This window comes from Octopus bimaculoides, chromosome 28 (assembly GCF_046866305.1).
Source record: "Octopus bimaculoides isolate indiv1 chromosome 28, ASM4686630v1, whole genome shotgun sequence".
Taxonomy (NCBI): Eukaryota; Metazoa; Mollusca; class Cephalopoda; order Octopoda; family Octopodidae; genus Octopus; species Octopus bimaculoides.
Window position 1 is genome coordinate 2,710,462 of NC_142955.1, and position 17,595 is coordinate 2,728,056.

At 38.3% G+C, this 17,595-nt stretch overlaps 3 protein-coding genes across 4 annotated transcripts in view; 1 reads left to right on the forward strand and 2 right to left on the reverse strand.

Annotated features, from left to right (window-relative positions):
* LOC149130463 (uncharacterized) overlaps positions 1-1,451 on the reverse strand; it is a 26,410-nt gene extending 24,959 nt beyond the window's left edge. The window contains 1 exon segment of the mRNA XM_089344325.1: positions 665-1,451. Within this exon segment, the coding sequence (XP_089200451.1) occupies positions 665-846 (182 nt within the window). The 5' untranslated portion in view covers positions 847-1,451.
* LOC149130465 (uncharacterized) overlaps positions 1-11,741 on the forward strand; it is a 13,231-nt gene extending 1,490 nt beyond the window's left edge. For both annotated transcript variants that reach the window (XM_089344323.1, XM_089344324.1), the window contains exon 2: positions 6,408-11,741. In XM_089344323.1, the coding sequence (XP_089200449.1) occupies positions 6,408-11,721 (5,314 nt within the window). In that variant the 3' untranslated portion in view covers positions 11,722-11,741. The remainder of the gene's footprint in view (positions 1-6,407) is intronic.
* Positions 1-17,091, reverse strand: part of LOC128251112 (uncharacterized) — a 49,849-nt gene extending 32,758 nt beyond the window's left edge. Inside the window, exon 1 of the mRNA XM_089344334.1 lies at positions 13,031-17,091. The gene's annotated coding sequence lies outside the window, so the exon portion shown is untranslated. The remainder of the gene's footprint in view (positions 1-13,030) is intronic.
* Between the last annotated feature and the right edge of the window lie 504 nt (positions 17,092-17,595).

The window sequence follows — 17,595 nt, forward strand, 5'->3', positions numbered from 1 at the left end:
AAAATATACGTTCACTGTACTCTGGAGGTATTTGTCACTTATTTCCAACTCCAAATACTTCGTTCATCTGTAACTTCAAATTTCAGTTAAGCACTTTAGCAAAACCAAGTCTTAATTAACCTCTTAACATATTATACGTTATATTTTCCTTCAGAGACGTCTAGTAAATATCTATATTTGAGCGAAAATATAAGTTCACTGTACTATGGAGGTATCTGTCACTTATTTCCAACCCCAAATACTTCGTTCGTGAAGTTTTTCTCGCTTTCACTCATTAACTATCATTAATTATCGTTTCTATCAGTAACTTCATAACAAATCAGAACTGATCCGAAATAATTTCTGTACTTTCTTATGTACAAATCCAAAATAAAATGTTTTGTACAGAAATTGAAAACAAATGTGTATGTTAAGAGGTCAAACGATAAAATACAAACACATTTACATCATTAAAAATTTTCCAGTGTTACTTCAAACATAAATATATTGTTATATTGAAGATTATTTTATTTTCAGGCAGTATTTTATAGACTAGAAGCTGTTTAAACATTTTGCAGTGTTACATTACATGCAAAACATTTCATTTCCAGAATATAATATAAAGTACATGTAGCGTGATGGAGGGAAAAGAAGCAAAAGGGAGAAAGTAACACAGAGACCTTACCTGTTGACCGTGGCGGGACGAGCGATCAGTGACCAGATAAAAACATAACCTTTCAAACGCGCCATCGCACGTGCTCTGTGCCCACGCATGTCCCCGTGGCTCTTCCGCTGGCCCCTACAGTCTTCACTTCCGTTTGCTTCGTCTGTAATCCTCTCCACCAAACATACCTCATCACGACCCATAACACCACAAACACCGTATGCCCCCCCTCCTCCGATCTACAGATCACTCAACCGGCTTTCCCACTCATTCCTCGCTCCCAAACTCACACCTTAACTGGTTTCATAATCAGCCAACCGGAGAGGAGGGTGCCGCTCCCTCTGTGGACGCTGTGTGACCCCAGGACTGGCCTGAGATCCTGGCATGCTGCTGCTGGCTTCATCGTCTTGCCCACTGTTGCTGGTTCCATCCTCTGAGGCATTGACAATCTTCCGCACATCCAAAACATGGCGTGGCATACCATCGACAGAGACGTTGTTCTTCGAATTGATGGAGGTTATTGTTCCCTTTCCCCATTGTGATATACACCGTGCATTTGGGGGTTTTACCCAAACTTCTTCCCCGACCTGCACGAAGGCGTGCTCTTCCTCTCCCCGGAGTCGCATTGATGCAGTACACAGATGCCTCTACTCGTACCTGAATATTGCCCTGTGTGGCACCGACTCCTCAGCCTGCCCTAACCTGGGCGATATATTGTACCAAAATACGGCCTCGATTGGTGAAATGTGGCCCCTCTCTGCTATGGTCTTGATGGTACGGTGATGCCTTTCCACCACTCCATTTCCACTTGGCCAGTATGCCGCCCTGAAGAAGCGGCTGACCTGCCACCAATCTAGGTCATGGCTAGAACATCTTTCATCATAAGATAAGAATTAACTTTAAGTTAAAGATCAACAACAGAAACCATGATTTTAATACATTTAAACAAATATAATTCTTCCATTTGAAATACATTGACTGGTTATAAAATTAATTTTTTATGCTTTAATATTTCGCTGAAAAAAATTGTATTTTTCCATCATCATCATCATCGTCGTTTAATGTCCGCCTTCCATGCTAACATGGGTGAGACAGTTTCACAAGAGCTGGCCAGGTAGGAGCCTGAACCAGACTTCTGTGGCTGTTTTGGCTGGGTTTTTACAGCTGGATGCCCTTCCAAACACCAACCACTCAACAGAGTGGACTGGATGCTTTTAAGTGGCACCTGCTCTAACAGGGTCACCAAGTACTTGCAAGGCAAAAAAAAAAAGCTTTCAAGACGGGAGGAGGTGATCTTGTGTTGGATGATGAAAGGTTATAGTGAGACAGAGAGACAGGTGTCTTGCTGTAGAGCAAGTGCAAGGTTATACATGGCCGGAGAGGATGAGATCAAGAATGAAGACAGAAACAGGTGCGCTACAGCAAAGGAAATACATGGTTGTCCAACCTGAGGGAAATGCAAGAGAAGGAGAGAGAAAGTGAGAGAGAGTAGGGCAGAGAGGGTGGCAAAGTGCCGGGTATACTCACAAGGGACTGAGATCAGAATATAAATGGGATGGTTGAGTAAAGGAAGAGAGAGATATTGATGGTAGCAAATGCCAGGGCATACCCTTGAGGTTCCAATGCGATAATATAAGTCCCACGATATTGCGAATTAATATAATTCTTAAACATCCTGTTGAGTTTAAAAAGATTATATTTTTACATTGTTGTTGTTGGCACTCCGTCGCTTAACGACGACGAGGGTTCCAGTTGATCCGATCAACGGAACAGCCTGCTCGTGAAATTAACGTGCAAGTGGCTGAGCACTCCACAGACACGTGTACCCTTAACGTAGTTCTCGGGGGGGATATTCAGCGTGACACAGAGTGTGACAAGGCTGACCCCTTTGAATTACAGGCACAACAGAAACAGGAAGTAAGAGTAAGAGAAAGTTGTGGTGAAAGAGTACAGCAAGGTTCGCCACCATCCCCTGCCAGAGCCTCGTGGAACTTTAGGTGTTTTCGTTCAATAAATACTCACAACGCTCAGTCTAGGAATCGAAACCGCGATCCTATGACCGCGAGTCCGCTGCCCTAACCACCGGGCCATTGCGCCTCCACATATAAGTTATAGATTACATTTAAATAAAATATTCAAAACAATAATCTGTTTCATAGTTTGTTAAATTTAGAAATATCTGAAGTTTCTGTGGAATTATTTGCTAAGTTGAGAAACTGGTTATTTTAAAAGTATGGATTTGTAGTAACGCCGTGCGCATGCGTAGAATTAAACAACCAAGCGTTTCCCGCTCAATTCATTCTCTTTCTCGCTGGCCAGCGATTGAGCATGGACGTATTTAAGCTGTCTCTCTACATCTTTCGGACTTACACTCGACAGCTCGTTCACAACTACGGAACAACGTCCCAACAACTATGCTCACTCACACAGAAGCTGTAACAACAAGAGCTAAAGATGTTTAGGTAGAGATGGACTATATGTAATCTGAACCTTTCCCCCACTTATTTATTAATTTTTTTTATGGAATCCCACGTTTTAGGCTATGGAGATTCCGGTTCTGAAAAAAAATTTTTTGAAAAATTTCAATTACCCCCCCCCCCCCCGCCACCAAGCAGGCTATTTACATGCTAGAAATAACAGCCAAATCTTACGAAACTAGTGTTAGGGTTAGGTTTACCCTGTGGATCTATATAAAAACCGGGGGGGGGGGGGGTCGAAATTTTGAAATTAAGATTTTTGAAAATTTTTTTCCAGAATCGGATTCTCCATGGTCTGAAACATAGGATTCCGTAAAAAAAAACAAAATTTAAAAGTGGGGGTATACCCAGATTACATATACTCCATCTCCACCGATGTTTATATATTTACCACCTGAATAAATGTTTAAGTTGATAGTCTGGAGTTCAGCGTTCCGTTAAGTTCATAGTAGGAAAGTCAGGTATACAATCTAAAGATGTATAACCCACTTTCTACTAAAGATTTATTGATGAGAAAGAAGTGAATAATAATTGAAAAGCTGGTGTGTCACTTATAGATAGAAATAGGTTAACAGACATTTTAAGCTATGTGTGTTTTGTGTGTTACTCATTAATTTACTGAACCATGAACACGCAGGAGCAGTGCTTTAGTGGGTTTAATTCATCTCACAAACCCTGGTATTTCCTTTTAAGTCGGATTCATGTTTTAGCCATATTTATTAGTGGAACTGCAAGGTTTTATAGAACAAGTACCGATACATTTTCAACACGTTTAAATGATGGGTAGTACTAATCACACACACATACAGAAAACAAAAGGCAGGTGAAGGAACAACAGGCAGGTGTATTAGTTTAACGCTTGAGAAGAATGGAGAAAGTCTTTGGTGTTTCAAGGTCATCAATCGGTCCTATTATTCAAACATGTTAAACGTTCAAAAATGTTGTAAATATTCACACACACACACATATGCATATATAAGGGAGGGGGGAAGGCGAGAAAGAGAGAGAGAGAGAGAGTGGAAGTCAGGTAAACTTACATCTAATGACGTAATGTAATTGTAACGGAGGTACTACTAAAGCAGCGTGGTCGCGCGTCTGCGCTAGCTAGTCGTGAGTGGTCGATCCTAACCCTAACCCTAACCCGCGTGTGCAAATGAATACGTGTTTAGGGTTAGGGTCGACCACTCACGACTAGCTAGCGCGGACGCGCGACTGCGTGTTCGGGACCGTGCTGCTTTAGTAGTACCGTAACGGACACCTTATATAGCCTTAGATTGAGTTAGTTACGATTTCATCATAGCTAAAAATAGATTGACAGCTCCCTTAGTGAAAACCTTAAATTGGTGCCCTTTTTGTAAATCAGCAGCAGAATTTCACCATAGCTAAAACTAGATCGTCTACCTCGCTGCTAACTATAAATACAACATAGGGAACATTAGATGGGTAGGCAGAATTTCACCATAGCTAAAAATAGATCGTCTACCTCGCTGCTAACTATAAATACAACATTAGATGGGCAGTCTGAATTTAGTTTCTGACTCGAACGTACGGAAAGCGGTTTTAACTGCTATCAACTCAGCCAAGATATGCAACAACCCAGAACAGCGGTTTTCACTGCTGTCAACCAAGCTGAACCAAATACATGTTTTCTCCGCATATAACTTGTAGCTAGTTATACAGGTTTGTAATGTAGAGCTTGTCTTACCGCCTAAAATCACAGCTTGAACTGTGACGAAACCAAGTGCTGTTGCAGCTGCCTAGAAACGAATGGCTACAAGTTATTTAATCATCAAGAAGGTACATGGACAGAAGAAAGCCTGAACAGGTACACAACAACTGGTGTCCGTTCAGAGCATGCAATTCATGTATTTGAACATTTGTCTTCAGTTATTCTTTTACTAGTTTCACTCATTTGACTGTGGCCATGCTGGAGCACTGCCTTAAAGGGTCTTTGTAGCTGAAGAAATCGACCCCAGGACTTATTCTTTGTAAGCCCAGTACTTATTCTGTTCATCTCTTTTGCCAAACTGCTAAGTTATGGGGGATGTAAACACACCAACATTGGTTGTCAAGTGATGGTGGTGGAGGGACAAATACAGCCACAGAGACACACACACACATATGCATATACACACATATATATATATATATATATATACAATGGGCTTCTTTCAGTTTCTGTCTACCATATCCTCTCACAATGCTTTGGTTGACCCAAGTCTATAGTAGAAGACACCCACCCAAGGTGCCATGCAGTGGGACTGATCCCAGAACCATGTTGCTTGGAAGCAAACTTCTTACCACATAGCCACACCTGTGCTTATTTTTAAATATATAAAATCAGGTTGGTGCAAAGCTAATGGCTGATTTTAAGGTCCCTATTAAAAATGAAAAAGCCCACGATTAAGATAATATTTATTCATTAACATAGTTTCTGTTGCATTCTAGAACTTCAATCCATCTGTCAACAAGCTTATAAATTCCATACTTGTAAAAGTGTTAGTAAGTTGGAAAACAGACAAATTATTAATCTCTTCAGGGAGATGGCCCTGCTCAGTATATAGAGAATTTGCATGCAGAAATTCCATATGGTATACCCTGTGCTTGCTATGGATGCATAAGAGATGCAGCAATATTAAAAGAAGATTAACAAAGTAGTCTTTGTGTGTGATAGATGTGTAGGTACAATAAACATTAAGAATCTACAGAAAATAGACTTCCTCAAATGTCCAGTGGGAGATCCTTAGTTTAGTAAATAGCTTCTGTTAATTAGGTGATCAAATTAGCAGTGGAGGATGAAGCTTTGAAAATATAGTTGCTAGAATAAGAATGAACTGGGTAACGTTTAGATTGCTTTCTTCTATAGGTACGAGGTTTCTAAATTTGTGGGGAGGGGGTAAGTCAATCATATTGACCCTGGTGTTTCACTGGTACTTGATTTAATCGACCTCGAGAGGATGAACGAAGGCGAAGTCAACCTTGCTGGCATTTGATCTCAGAATGTAAAGACGAATGAAATACCATTAAACATTTCGTCTGGCATGCTAATGATTCTAACAGCTTACCCACCTAGCTTCTCCATGTCACTTATTAATACATTGTAATCAAATGTTTATGCCTAATAAACATTATTCCAACAAGTTGTCTAAATATTAATTAGACAACCTAATGAACTGACAGAAATACAGAAATGTTTTGTTTGTGTTTCAAATAATGAAGTAAACATCATCTCCCTGAAACTTGAATATTTTCACAAAGCTGAATGTTTTCTTTATATTTCATTACAGATTCACTATGGAAGACCAAGCAGGAAACACTTCAAGAAGACTTACACCTCAGAAAAGAGCTTTCTCTGACTCAAAATCAAAATGGGATGAAGAAGGAGTTGAGAAGAAAAGGTGTAAATATGAGAGTGATGATGGTTCAAAGAGAGAAATGTCAGAGAAACGAGCTTCATCTCAGTCAACAACAAAACAAAAAAGACAAAAAGGAGACCATAAAAACTGGGAAATAATTGGAAGACAAGATGTTTTTGACAAACACATATTTTATAAAAGATCAAATGCATATGAAGACAAAATGAATTTGCTGATAAATTCTCGGGAAAAAATATGTACTTTTTTAAAAAGTGTTGGTTTGGACGAGAATAACTTTCTTAAAGATTTTACACAGAGAATAGAAATTCTGCAGAAAGACATTAAGAAAAATGATTACAGTCAAGATTTTATTATTATAGGAAAACTTGAATGGTTTCTGGAACAATACATAAAGACAAATGTTTTGCAAGACAAACACAAAACCATTGAAATACCAAAAATATACAATAAATTTCGACCTCTTTGTCCGGTTATGACCAGAGAAGCGAAGATCAATGAATCTGGTGAAGAATTTGACAAAAGCATGATAATATCCAATATTATTGTAATACAGCGGGGAGTGATTACCTATTCCCACCATTGTATGACAGTATGTTGTGTGACAAGAGACGGTGACAGAAATTATGTTCATTGCCCATCGTCTGTCACCGATTTCACCAGAATCGGTCAAGATACAGTTCTGGCCACCCTCCCCTTCCGAAAATTAATTATTATTATCAACCCTTCAAGTTTTAATATTAAAACACTTCAATTTGGTTTTTTCTTGATTTCTTACTTGGAATATTCTACACTTATAGGTGTAGAAATGTTTGGTAAGACTGTTTACCAAATTGATTGGGAAGATAATAGAATTATCACTCAATTCATTGCCAAAGAGACACCTGCAAATATTGCTGTAGGTCCACAAGGTAACCTGTTAATAGCATTTGCCAATATTAACAGGGTTACCTGTTATATTCTGGATGGCCAGCAGTTATTTGAGGTAGAGACCCATTCTCTGAATCTCCCAACCAACATCACTGTGTACCAAAACCATTTCTATGTCCTCCAGGGACAAATTATTTACAGGATTTCAGCTAAAGGTGGTGTGACAATGAGGGACATTGGCAGGAAATGTCGGTATTTTTGTGTTTGTTCAGATATCATTTTCTTGACTGACTATTTTGGAGTTCTGCGTATTATAAGGAAAACTAAAGATTTTTGGTTCAAGTCATCTTACTGCAACCAGCTATGTACATCAAGTCTGATCAACCATATATATATTGAGGATTTCTATAATGTCAAAAATATTCTACCTATGTCAACATCTTCCATATTAATACTCTACGGGAATAAGAAAGCTACATTATTCTCTGATAATGCGGAAATAATTAGCCACAATTATTTAACTTTCAATTCCTCACCTTCTGCACTTTGTAGATTGAACTCAAACAGATTTCTGGTCTTTTATCATGAAATGAAAGGATTTCAGTGTATCACCTGTCCTGAACTAAGAAAAGGTCCTTTAATAAAGGTCCAAACTGATTACATTGAAATATGTCATATTGTATCAAATAAGTGTTTAGCTGTGACCACCACTGAAAACAAAAACGAGATCCATATCCTATTGATCAAGGAGGACAAAGTTGACATTATAGAAAGAATTTCTCTGGGACATTATAATGTCACCATTGCTGCAACTCCAATTAATTTTGTAGTCGTAGATAGAAGGGAAAATAAAATGGTATTCTATTCCACATGTGGTGAAGAACTTTTTCAAAAATACCTTTCATTCTATGGCTGCCCTCATCACATCTACTCTGATAATGTTTATTTTTATGTCCTCTTCAAGAGACACTCTATTCTGATATGTTATGATATATATGGAGAAATGAAATGGCAGTGGCAACTGCCTTTCCCTGTTCACCCTCACATTGCTGTTTTCCAAGGGACTGTTTATCTACCAGACACTCAACTCAACAGGGTCCTTTTTTACAAGTATCAGGACCGGTCGTCTGGCTGTTGTTTACACCTGAAAAATCCTTATATCAGAAATCTAAATCTACGACTCAAAGAAAAGGAGAAAGACAAAAAACTTGTCATTGGCGAAATATGTAATCTGGCGAATGGACAGTTGGTGGTGTCTGACATCAACCATGATTGCTTGTTATACATTTCTAATGAAGGAGACATTGTGTCGAGATTATCTCTGCCGTCTACAGCTACAGATATATGTCAATGGGATTCTCATCAAATAGGTGTCACATTACCCCTACAGAAGCAATTGAGGGTCATTGGAAACCTATCGAAGACAGTGAGAAGTGTATCATTAGGGCAGCCTTATGTACGGGTGTGTAAGATGGGTGAAGGTGAAATTGTTTGTTATTGTGATAAACCATCACATTTAGATATTTTAGCCATCAATTATTATAATCAAGTTGAAACAATTAAGACAATTAATATCCCTTTTTTTGTGAAATCATTAGCAATTGAAATTGAAACACCAAAATTATTAATTGTTACTAGGAAAATAGCATTTCAGTACAACACTAGTAACTGTAGTGGTGGTGGTTATAGTAGTAGTAGTAGTAGTAAGATGGTCCCCAGTGTTTTAATGTCCCAAGTGAAACGTCCCCCCAATCTCTACGGTGGATCTATTGATAAAATGTTTATTTATCTGATAGACAACAGCCGTATGTTTGCTATAAACGATCATAATTTGTTGGTTAATGATCTCGTTACAAATAATCAACTTAACATTTATATCAATCTGATGGATGTATTTTCCAGAAAAATCTGTGTCAGTGAAATGTTGTCTTCTTCGTTATATGTACAGGATCTGACAGTTTCTGACAAAGCTAGACATGTTGCTGTCCCTCCAGGTTTTGGAGACAAATATCCAGTGTACATTCGCCGTTTGTGTGTTATTGAAAATAACCTGATAGCATCATATGACTGGAAAAATAAAAACATTAAGATATTCACATTTGATGGTCAGCTTGTGGACTCTATCAAATTGAATGTTTTTCCTATTAATATGTGTCGTTGGCAGTCAAAAACGCTGGTTATTACAACTTATGGTGCTAAGTGCCAATTGTTGACATTAAAAGTTGAATTCCCATTGTTGTTGGTAACGTACCTGACAGGAAATGAATATAAATGTATTGCTTCTTTATCAAACAATCAACTGGTGTGTAGTAGATGGGGACATAAACGTAATTTGTACGTTATCGTTATTGATGAAAAACATTCAACCGTGAATATAATAAAACAAATGGACATACCTGAGACATTAACGAAAGACAGATGTGGCCGTATTAATTACATTTGTAATATTATAGTTACTGCTAATGATGTCATCATTATTAGCAATAGAAGATTCATAATATCCTTCAACAGTGATGGTCAGTATTTGTATTCAGTTAGACACTACATGGCTTATGATGATATTAAGTATAACAACATGACAATTGATGACAGTTATTTGTACATTTATGGATGGTGGGACCGTTATGGTGATTTCACTGGCTATAATAGCTTAGTCTGTTTGACACAGACAGGAGAATACAACAGAATATTTATAAATAGTAGAATTTATAAAGATAAAGTAGATTTCACCAGTTTTAATTGTAATGGTCCACGTTTTGCTGGAAGCCACAACAAAGATAAATTGTATGTTGAAGGGTTGTTTATGGTGAATCGAGAAAGGTTCCCGGTTGCTCGTTTACAAACAGACGAATTTGCTGTTCAAGTAAAAGATTTTGATATTTCTGATGAAGGAAAGACAGTTGTGTGTGAAAAAGCCAATAATGGAAATGTTAAAATATTTGATGAAGACGGGGAGCTGCTATGTCACAGAGATGTTGGAAGTTTAGTTGGTGGTGTGTGTTTTACACAAGAAAAACACATAATGGCCACGGTTTCCAAAAGAAAAGAAATATTTCAACTGAATGGAAAAAATTTGAAGACATCTCAAGCTTGGACAAGTCTCATCCCTTATGGTGTAATATGGAGAAAAGTGGGGGGTATTTACTGGTGTCAACATATTGAATTGATTGAATGTCATTGCATAAAGATTGATGGGGACCAAGTGAAGGTTCTGGAATCTGTGTCGTTATTAAATCTTGATTCTGGTCTTCATTTCCCTTCCATTACATCTGAGACAAACAAGGAAATATTCAGTAATGACTTGATTAATAAATTGAAATACAGTGGAGGAGATGGAGGAAGAAGAGGTGAATCAGGTAAAATAATTAGTAAAGGTAGAATAAAGGTGAGATGTGGTAATTACATAGCAGAAAGTATATCAGGAACTGATGAAATATCAGTGAGGAGACTTCCATATAGAACAGCAATGGTCCCTCTTTCCATTCCTACATGCACTGAACCTGTTAATTATGATATCGAAGACAGTAGAGATTACAACAGTAAACTAATTAAGTTAGATGAGAATGTGAGTGTGTTGATGTTTCGAGAAAGTGTCACATTAATTAACACAATGACAGGAGACATACTTCAACACAAACAACTACTACAACAACAACCACTAGACATATGTTGGTGGACTGATGAATGTTTCATTGTCGCCTTTGGTGAACAGCTGATGTTCTTCAACAGAGATCTCTGCTGTTTAAAAACCATCAGAACTGAAAAATTCTACAACAGGATTTATAAATACAACGACAATCAACTTGTGTGTGGTGGTGGTCATTATATTGAAGACATGACTGAATGTAGAAGATGTTGGTCTTCCTATTATGTAGATGTAGTTGCTATTGATGGAGAGATATGTAAATACATACATAAAGTGTGCTCTTGGCTGAGAAAGAAGGTGGAGATAGAGGTGGTGTTGGATATAGTAGTGACATCTGGTGGTGATATTGTTGTTGTGAAGGAAGAGCGGGAAAGATCCTGGAGTGGCTATGCCTATGATGTCATTTGGTTCAGTGAACATTTGGTCAGAAGTATAAAACTACCAAGATATCTGTATAACAACATTCATAGACATTATCTAACTACACATGGTAAATATGTGTATATAGTAGACAGATATAACAATATTTACCAAATACCTGGACATATTGAACATCAAACATCTGAAGATATTCAACAATATTTACTCCTGAGAGGTATTGATAATGAAGTTTACAAAGTTCTTGGTTTTGATGTTTCAGAAAATTCTTTGATGGTTTTTGGAATTATTCCAGGTTGTCAATCTTTTGCTTTCTTTCATTATGACAGATAAATATTTTAATAAATTCTTAACTTTGTTGTTATTATTGCTACAGGGCTCACCTGGAAATTGAACCGAAATCACTGACATTGCATTCTACACACTAACAGTTATTGTAACTTTCTTCAATATTCTTTCTCACTAGATACATGTATGTGTGTGTGTGTATTAAACTCTATATACATTTTTACATGTGTATGTATGCGTAGATGTGCATTTGTATCCATGTATTCAAGGATGCTGAATGTGTATATTTATGGAAAGATGCTGTATGTATATACAAGTACACGTGTGTATACATCATGCATGTATGTATGTGTTTTTATTTGCTTAGTCTGGATGGTTGAGTAGAGCCCATGGCCTCTGCAGAACCTCCAACATAAATGGGTGTTATGTGTCGATTTGAAAATCGTAAATTTCCTACATGGTAAACAAAGTGGCTACACGAAATTCCCATGTTTTTTTTTTTGTGTGTGTATATGGGCGAGTAGAGCGAAAGAGGGGCACCCCGAGAGTTGAAGGTCAGTGATAAGAAAGTTATTAGTGCAGCGCTAGTTCCGAAAGAGAAAAAAAATCATCTTCACTTCCTTGCATATCGAATTGGGATTAATGAAACAGTATGTAAAATCACTCGATAAAGAAAGTGAATGTTTTGAGTATATATGTAAATTGTTTGCAGGACTTAACACCGAAAAACTCAAAGCAGGAGTGTTTGAGGGTCCTGATATCAGAAAACTAATTAGGGATGATAAGTTTGTTACTTCAATGAATGACTTGGAAATTCCGTGCTTGGATAGCGTATGTTGATGTGGTGAGAAACTTCTTGGGCAATCGCCGGGCCGAAAATTACAAGGAATTAATGGAAAAGCTGTGGAAAAGTCTAGAGGACATTGGTGCTAATATGAGTATTAAAGGTTCCTTTCTTTACATAGCCATTTATGCGAAGAGAGTGATGAGCAAGGAGAACGATTCCATCAGGATATCAAAACAATGGCAGAGAGCGACCAGGGACGGTGGGACAAACTAATGATGCCTGACTCCTGCTGGAGTATCAAAAGAGACTTAAATAGCATTGAACATGACAGACAATCAAGAAAGACAAACATTTTACCAAAGTTCTTATGGTCACGAAGGTTTTATTTCTGCTGTTAGTTTATTTAATGATTTGATGAAAAAAACTTATGGGTCTTGGTTTATTCAATCGTGTTATTTTTAAAGACTTAATGGTGAGGGGGGGGGGGGGGAGATTTGAAATTTTGAAGTTGCGATTGATAAGTATTCTGTTACAATCAATAATATTGTGAAAATATTCTGTACTTACCAATGTGCGTGGTAGATTACCTTGTTGGGACTATTCAAGAAGAGTGGTCTCGGTGCGCACACTCGCGCATCCGCGCTACCGAGTCGTGACTAGTCGATCCTACAACGACTATCTAGCGCCAATCTTGTAAACAAAGTAAATAAAACACAAAGTAAATTTTTTTTTTTGTTGAATCTTCCCCATCTTACTCTTAAAACGTCCATCAATTTGGTAGGGGTTAGGCAAAAGATAATTCCTTGTAATGTCCCTCATGTACTGTTACCATTGAACAACCAGTAGATTTTGAAAGACCGACTATTTAATGGACTCTTTACCAAAAACAGGTAGTGCATAATTTATTTACTTTGTTTAAAAAAATAATTTATTTTGTTTAGAAAAAAACCCTCATACATGCTTTGCGCATGACGCGCACTCGCGCTAGGTAGTCGTAGGATCGACTAGTCACGACTAGCTAGCGCGTGTGTGCGAGTGCGCGCACAGGGACCACTCTTCTTGAATAGTACCCTATGGATTGATGAAATGTTGTCAGTTGGTGCAGAAGCTGCGTGTAAAGATATTTATTCTCAGGACGAAAATCTTCATGGTCCAGGATACAGCCTGGCAGCCTGCAATAAAAAATCGTGCATTCTTTTGGAAGCAGGACGGAAAGCCTGCATGAACTGATATCGAGCAATATATTGCTTTAAGAAACACGGTTTAATTCCGGGCCGTAAAACAGCTCTCTTGAGGCCCCCGCCCCCACAATCGTTCTATGGTCTGTGTGTGAACTAACGCGTTTGCCGGATCGACGAAGTTCTATGGTTAATTTGAAAATGTGTATAACCTAAATTTTGAAGGGAACTATAAGCGCCCCAACAGTCACTATAAATAATAGTCTGGATGGTTGAGTAGAGCCCATGGCCTCTGCAGAACCTCCAACATCATTGAGTTTCTAGTCCAAAACATAAATGGGTGTTATGTGTCGATTTGAAAATCGTAAATTTCCTACATGGTAAACAAAGTGGCTACACGAAATTCCCATGTTTTTTTTTTTGTGTGTGTATATGGGCGAGTAGAGCGAAAGAGGGGCACCCCGAGAGTTGAAGGTCAGTGATAAGAAAGTTATTAGTGCAGCGCTAGTTCCGAAAGAGAAAAAAAATCATCTTCACTTCCTTGCATATCGAATTGGGATTAATGAAACAGTATGTAAAATCACTCGATAAAGAAAGTGAATGTTTTGAGTATATATGTAAATTGTTTGCAGGACTTAACACCGAAAAACTCAAAGCAGGAGTGTTTGAGGGTCCTGATATCAGAAAACTAATTAGGGATGATAAGTTTGTTACTTCAATGAATGACTTGGAAATTCCGTGCTTGGATAGCGTATGTTGATGTGGTGAGAAACTTCTTGGGCAATCGCCGGGCCGAAAATTACAAGGAATTAATGGAAAAGCTGTGGAAAAGTCTAGAGGACATTGGTGCTAATATGAGTATTAAAGGTTCCTTTCTTTACATAGCCATTTATGCGAAGAGAGTGATGAGCAAGGAGAACGATTCCATCAGGATATCAAAACAATGGCAGAGAGCGACCAGGGACGGTGGGACAAACTAATGATGCCTGACTCCTGCTGGAGTATCAAAAGAGACTTAAATAGCATTGAACATGACAGACAATCAAGAAAGACAAACATTTTACCAAAGTTCTTATGGTCACGAAGGTTTTATTTCTGCTGTTAGTTTATTTAATGATTTGATGAAAAAAACTTATGGGTCTTGGTTTATTCAATCGTGTTATTTTTAAAGACTTAATGGTGAGGGGGGGGGGGGGAGATTTGAAATTTTGAAGTTGCGATTGATAAGTATTCTGTTACAATCAATAATATTGTGAAAATATTCTGTACTTACCAATGTGCGTGGTAGATTACCTTGTTGGGACTATTCAAGAAGAGTGGTCTCGGTGCGCACACTCGCGCATCCGCGCTACCGAGTCGTGACTAGTCGATCCTACAACGACTATCTAGCGCCAATCTTGTAAACAAAGTAAATAAAACACAAAGTAAATTTTTTTTTTTGTTGAATCTTCCCCATCTTACTCTTAAAACGTCCATCAATTTGGTAGGGGTTAGGCAAAAGATAATTCCTTGTAATGTCCCTCATGTACTGTTACCATTGAACAACCAGTAGATTTTGAAAGACCGACTATTTAATGGACTCTTTACCAAAAACAGGTAGTGCATAATTTATTTACTTTGTTTAAAAAAATAATTTATTTTGTTTAGAAAAAAACCCTCATACATGCTTTGCGCATGACGCGCACTCGCGCTAGGTAGTCGTAGGATCGACTAGTCACGACTAGCTAGCGCGTGTGTGCGAGTGCGCGCACAGGGACCACTCTTCTTGAATAGTACCCTATGGATTGATGAAATGTTGTCAGTTGGTGCAGAAGCTGCGTGTAAAGATATTTATTCTCAGGACGAAAATCTTCATGGTCCAGGATACAGCCTGGCAGCCTGCAATAAAAAATCGTGCATTCTTTTGGAAGCAGGACGGAAAGCCTGCATGAACTGATATCGAGCAATATATTGCTTTAAGAAACACGGTTTAATTCCGGGCCGTAAAACAGCTCTCTTGAGGCCCCCGCCCCCACAATCGTTCTATGGTCTGTGTGTGAACTAACGCGTTTGCCGGATCGACGAAGTTCTATGGTTAATTTGAAAATGTGTATAACCTAAATTTTGAAGGGAACTATAAGCGCCCCAACAGTCACTATAAATAATAGTCTGGATGGTTGAGTAGAGCCCATGGCCTCTGCAGAACCTCCAACATCATTGAGTTTCTAGTCCAAAACATAAATGGGTGTTATGTGTCGATTTGAAAATCGTAAATTTCCTACATGGTAAACAAAGTGGCTACACGAAATTCCCATGTTTTTTTTTTGTGTGTGTATATGGGCGAGTAGAGCGAAAGAGGGGCACCCCGAGAGTTGAAGGTCAGTGATAAGAAAGTTATTAGTGCAGCGCTAGTTCCGAAAGAGAAAAAAAATCATCTTCACTTCCTTGCATATCGAATTGGGATTAATGAAACAGTATGTAAAATCACTCGATAAAGAAAGTGAATGTTTTGAGTATATATGTGACATTTGATTAGCGGGAGAAGAGTTGAAGCATTTCGTCTTTCCCCTTCCCCACATTCCGATGATAGAGGCATCAAAAATTGTTTTTTCGATTTGTGTTCAATTCCCCCGAAGAGCCAAATAGTCTTTACAAGCCTACCTCGGTTGTATTTTCTTCTAACCAAAACCGCTTCATCAATCTCCACTGCAATCCCTGGCCCTCCAATTTGTGCACGGCAGTTTTCAACCCAATGAAGGCAAACTTCACAACAGAAAGATCGCCAATCAACAGACATAGCAAGCATTATATCTAAATTTTCCATAACAGATTTATGCAACCAATTATCTGTTAGGAAACAATTAAAGAAACACAAGAACTTTCCAAGGGGGTAAACGGCTTCGCTCCAAAAAGGTGTTCTTGAAAATGGACACTGAAAACCTGCATTCTGTTTTCCTTTGTCTCCGATGACGAACCATCTTCCTACATCGAACCATATTAGTCCCATTTCTAATAATGCAAGGTGTATTACATGTTAGGCAATTCACAGATGCAGGGACAACTCCATGTTGGCGGAAAAATTGCAATGCCAAGTCATCATTATATCGAAATCTATAAATCCCGTCAAACAAAGTTAAAGTACAGGCAGTGCAAGATACCATCCTGATTTAGTGCTAATTAAAAGGAATTGGTGCTAATTAAAGTGCTCGTGTCAATGATAGGTTATATATTACCGTTCGGAAGCGATCTCGTTTCATTAGTCAGTTGAAATAACGGATTTTGGTGATCAATGGTGATACGAAAATATTTTGAAAAGTTATTGAAAAAATCCATTAGGTCAACACCCGGTCACAGCAGTGAAAAAGAAATGTGTCCATGTAGTGTCATAGGCCAAAAAAATGTTCAATTTGTCTAATCGTATCACCATTGGGCACCAAAATCCGTTATACATACCTAATACATAATACATACATACCTAAATATGTGTGTGTATATATATATATATATATATATATATACACACACACATGTACATTTGTTTTTGCTGGTACTCCGTCGCTTACGACGTCGAGGGTTCCAGTTGATCCGATCAACGGAACAACCTGCTCGTGAAATTAACGTACAAGTGGCTGAGCACTCCACAGACACGTGTACCCTTAACGTAGTTCTCGGGGGATATTTAGTGTGACACAGACTGTGACAAGGCTGACCCTTTGAATTACAGGCACAACAGAAACAGGAAGAAAGAGTGAGAGAAAGTTGGGGTGAAAGAGTACAGCAGGGTTCGCCACCATCCCCTGCCGGAGCGTCGTGGCCCTTTAGGTGTTTTTGCTCAATAAACACTCACAACTCCCAGTCTGGAAATCGAAACCGCGATCCTATGCCCTAACCACTGGGCCATTGCGCCTCCACAATATACACACACACAAAGAGTGTTGAGGAATGTTACAACACTAATTGTTAGTGTGTAGAATG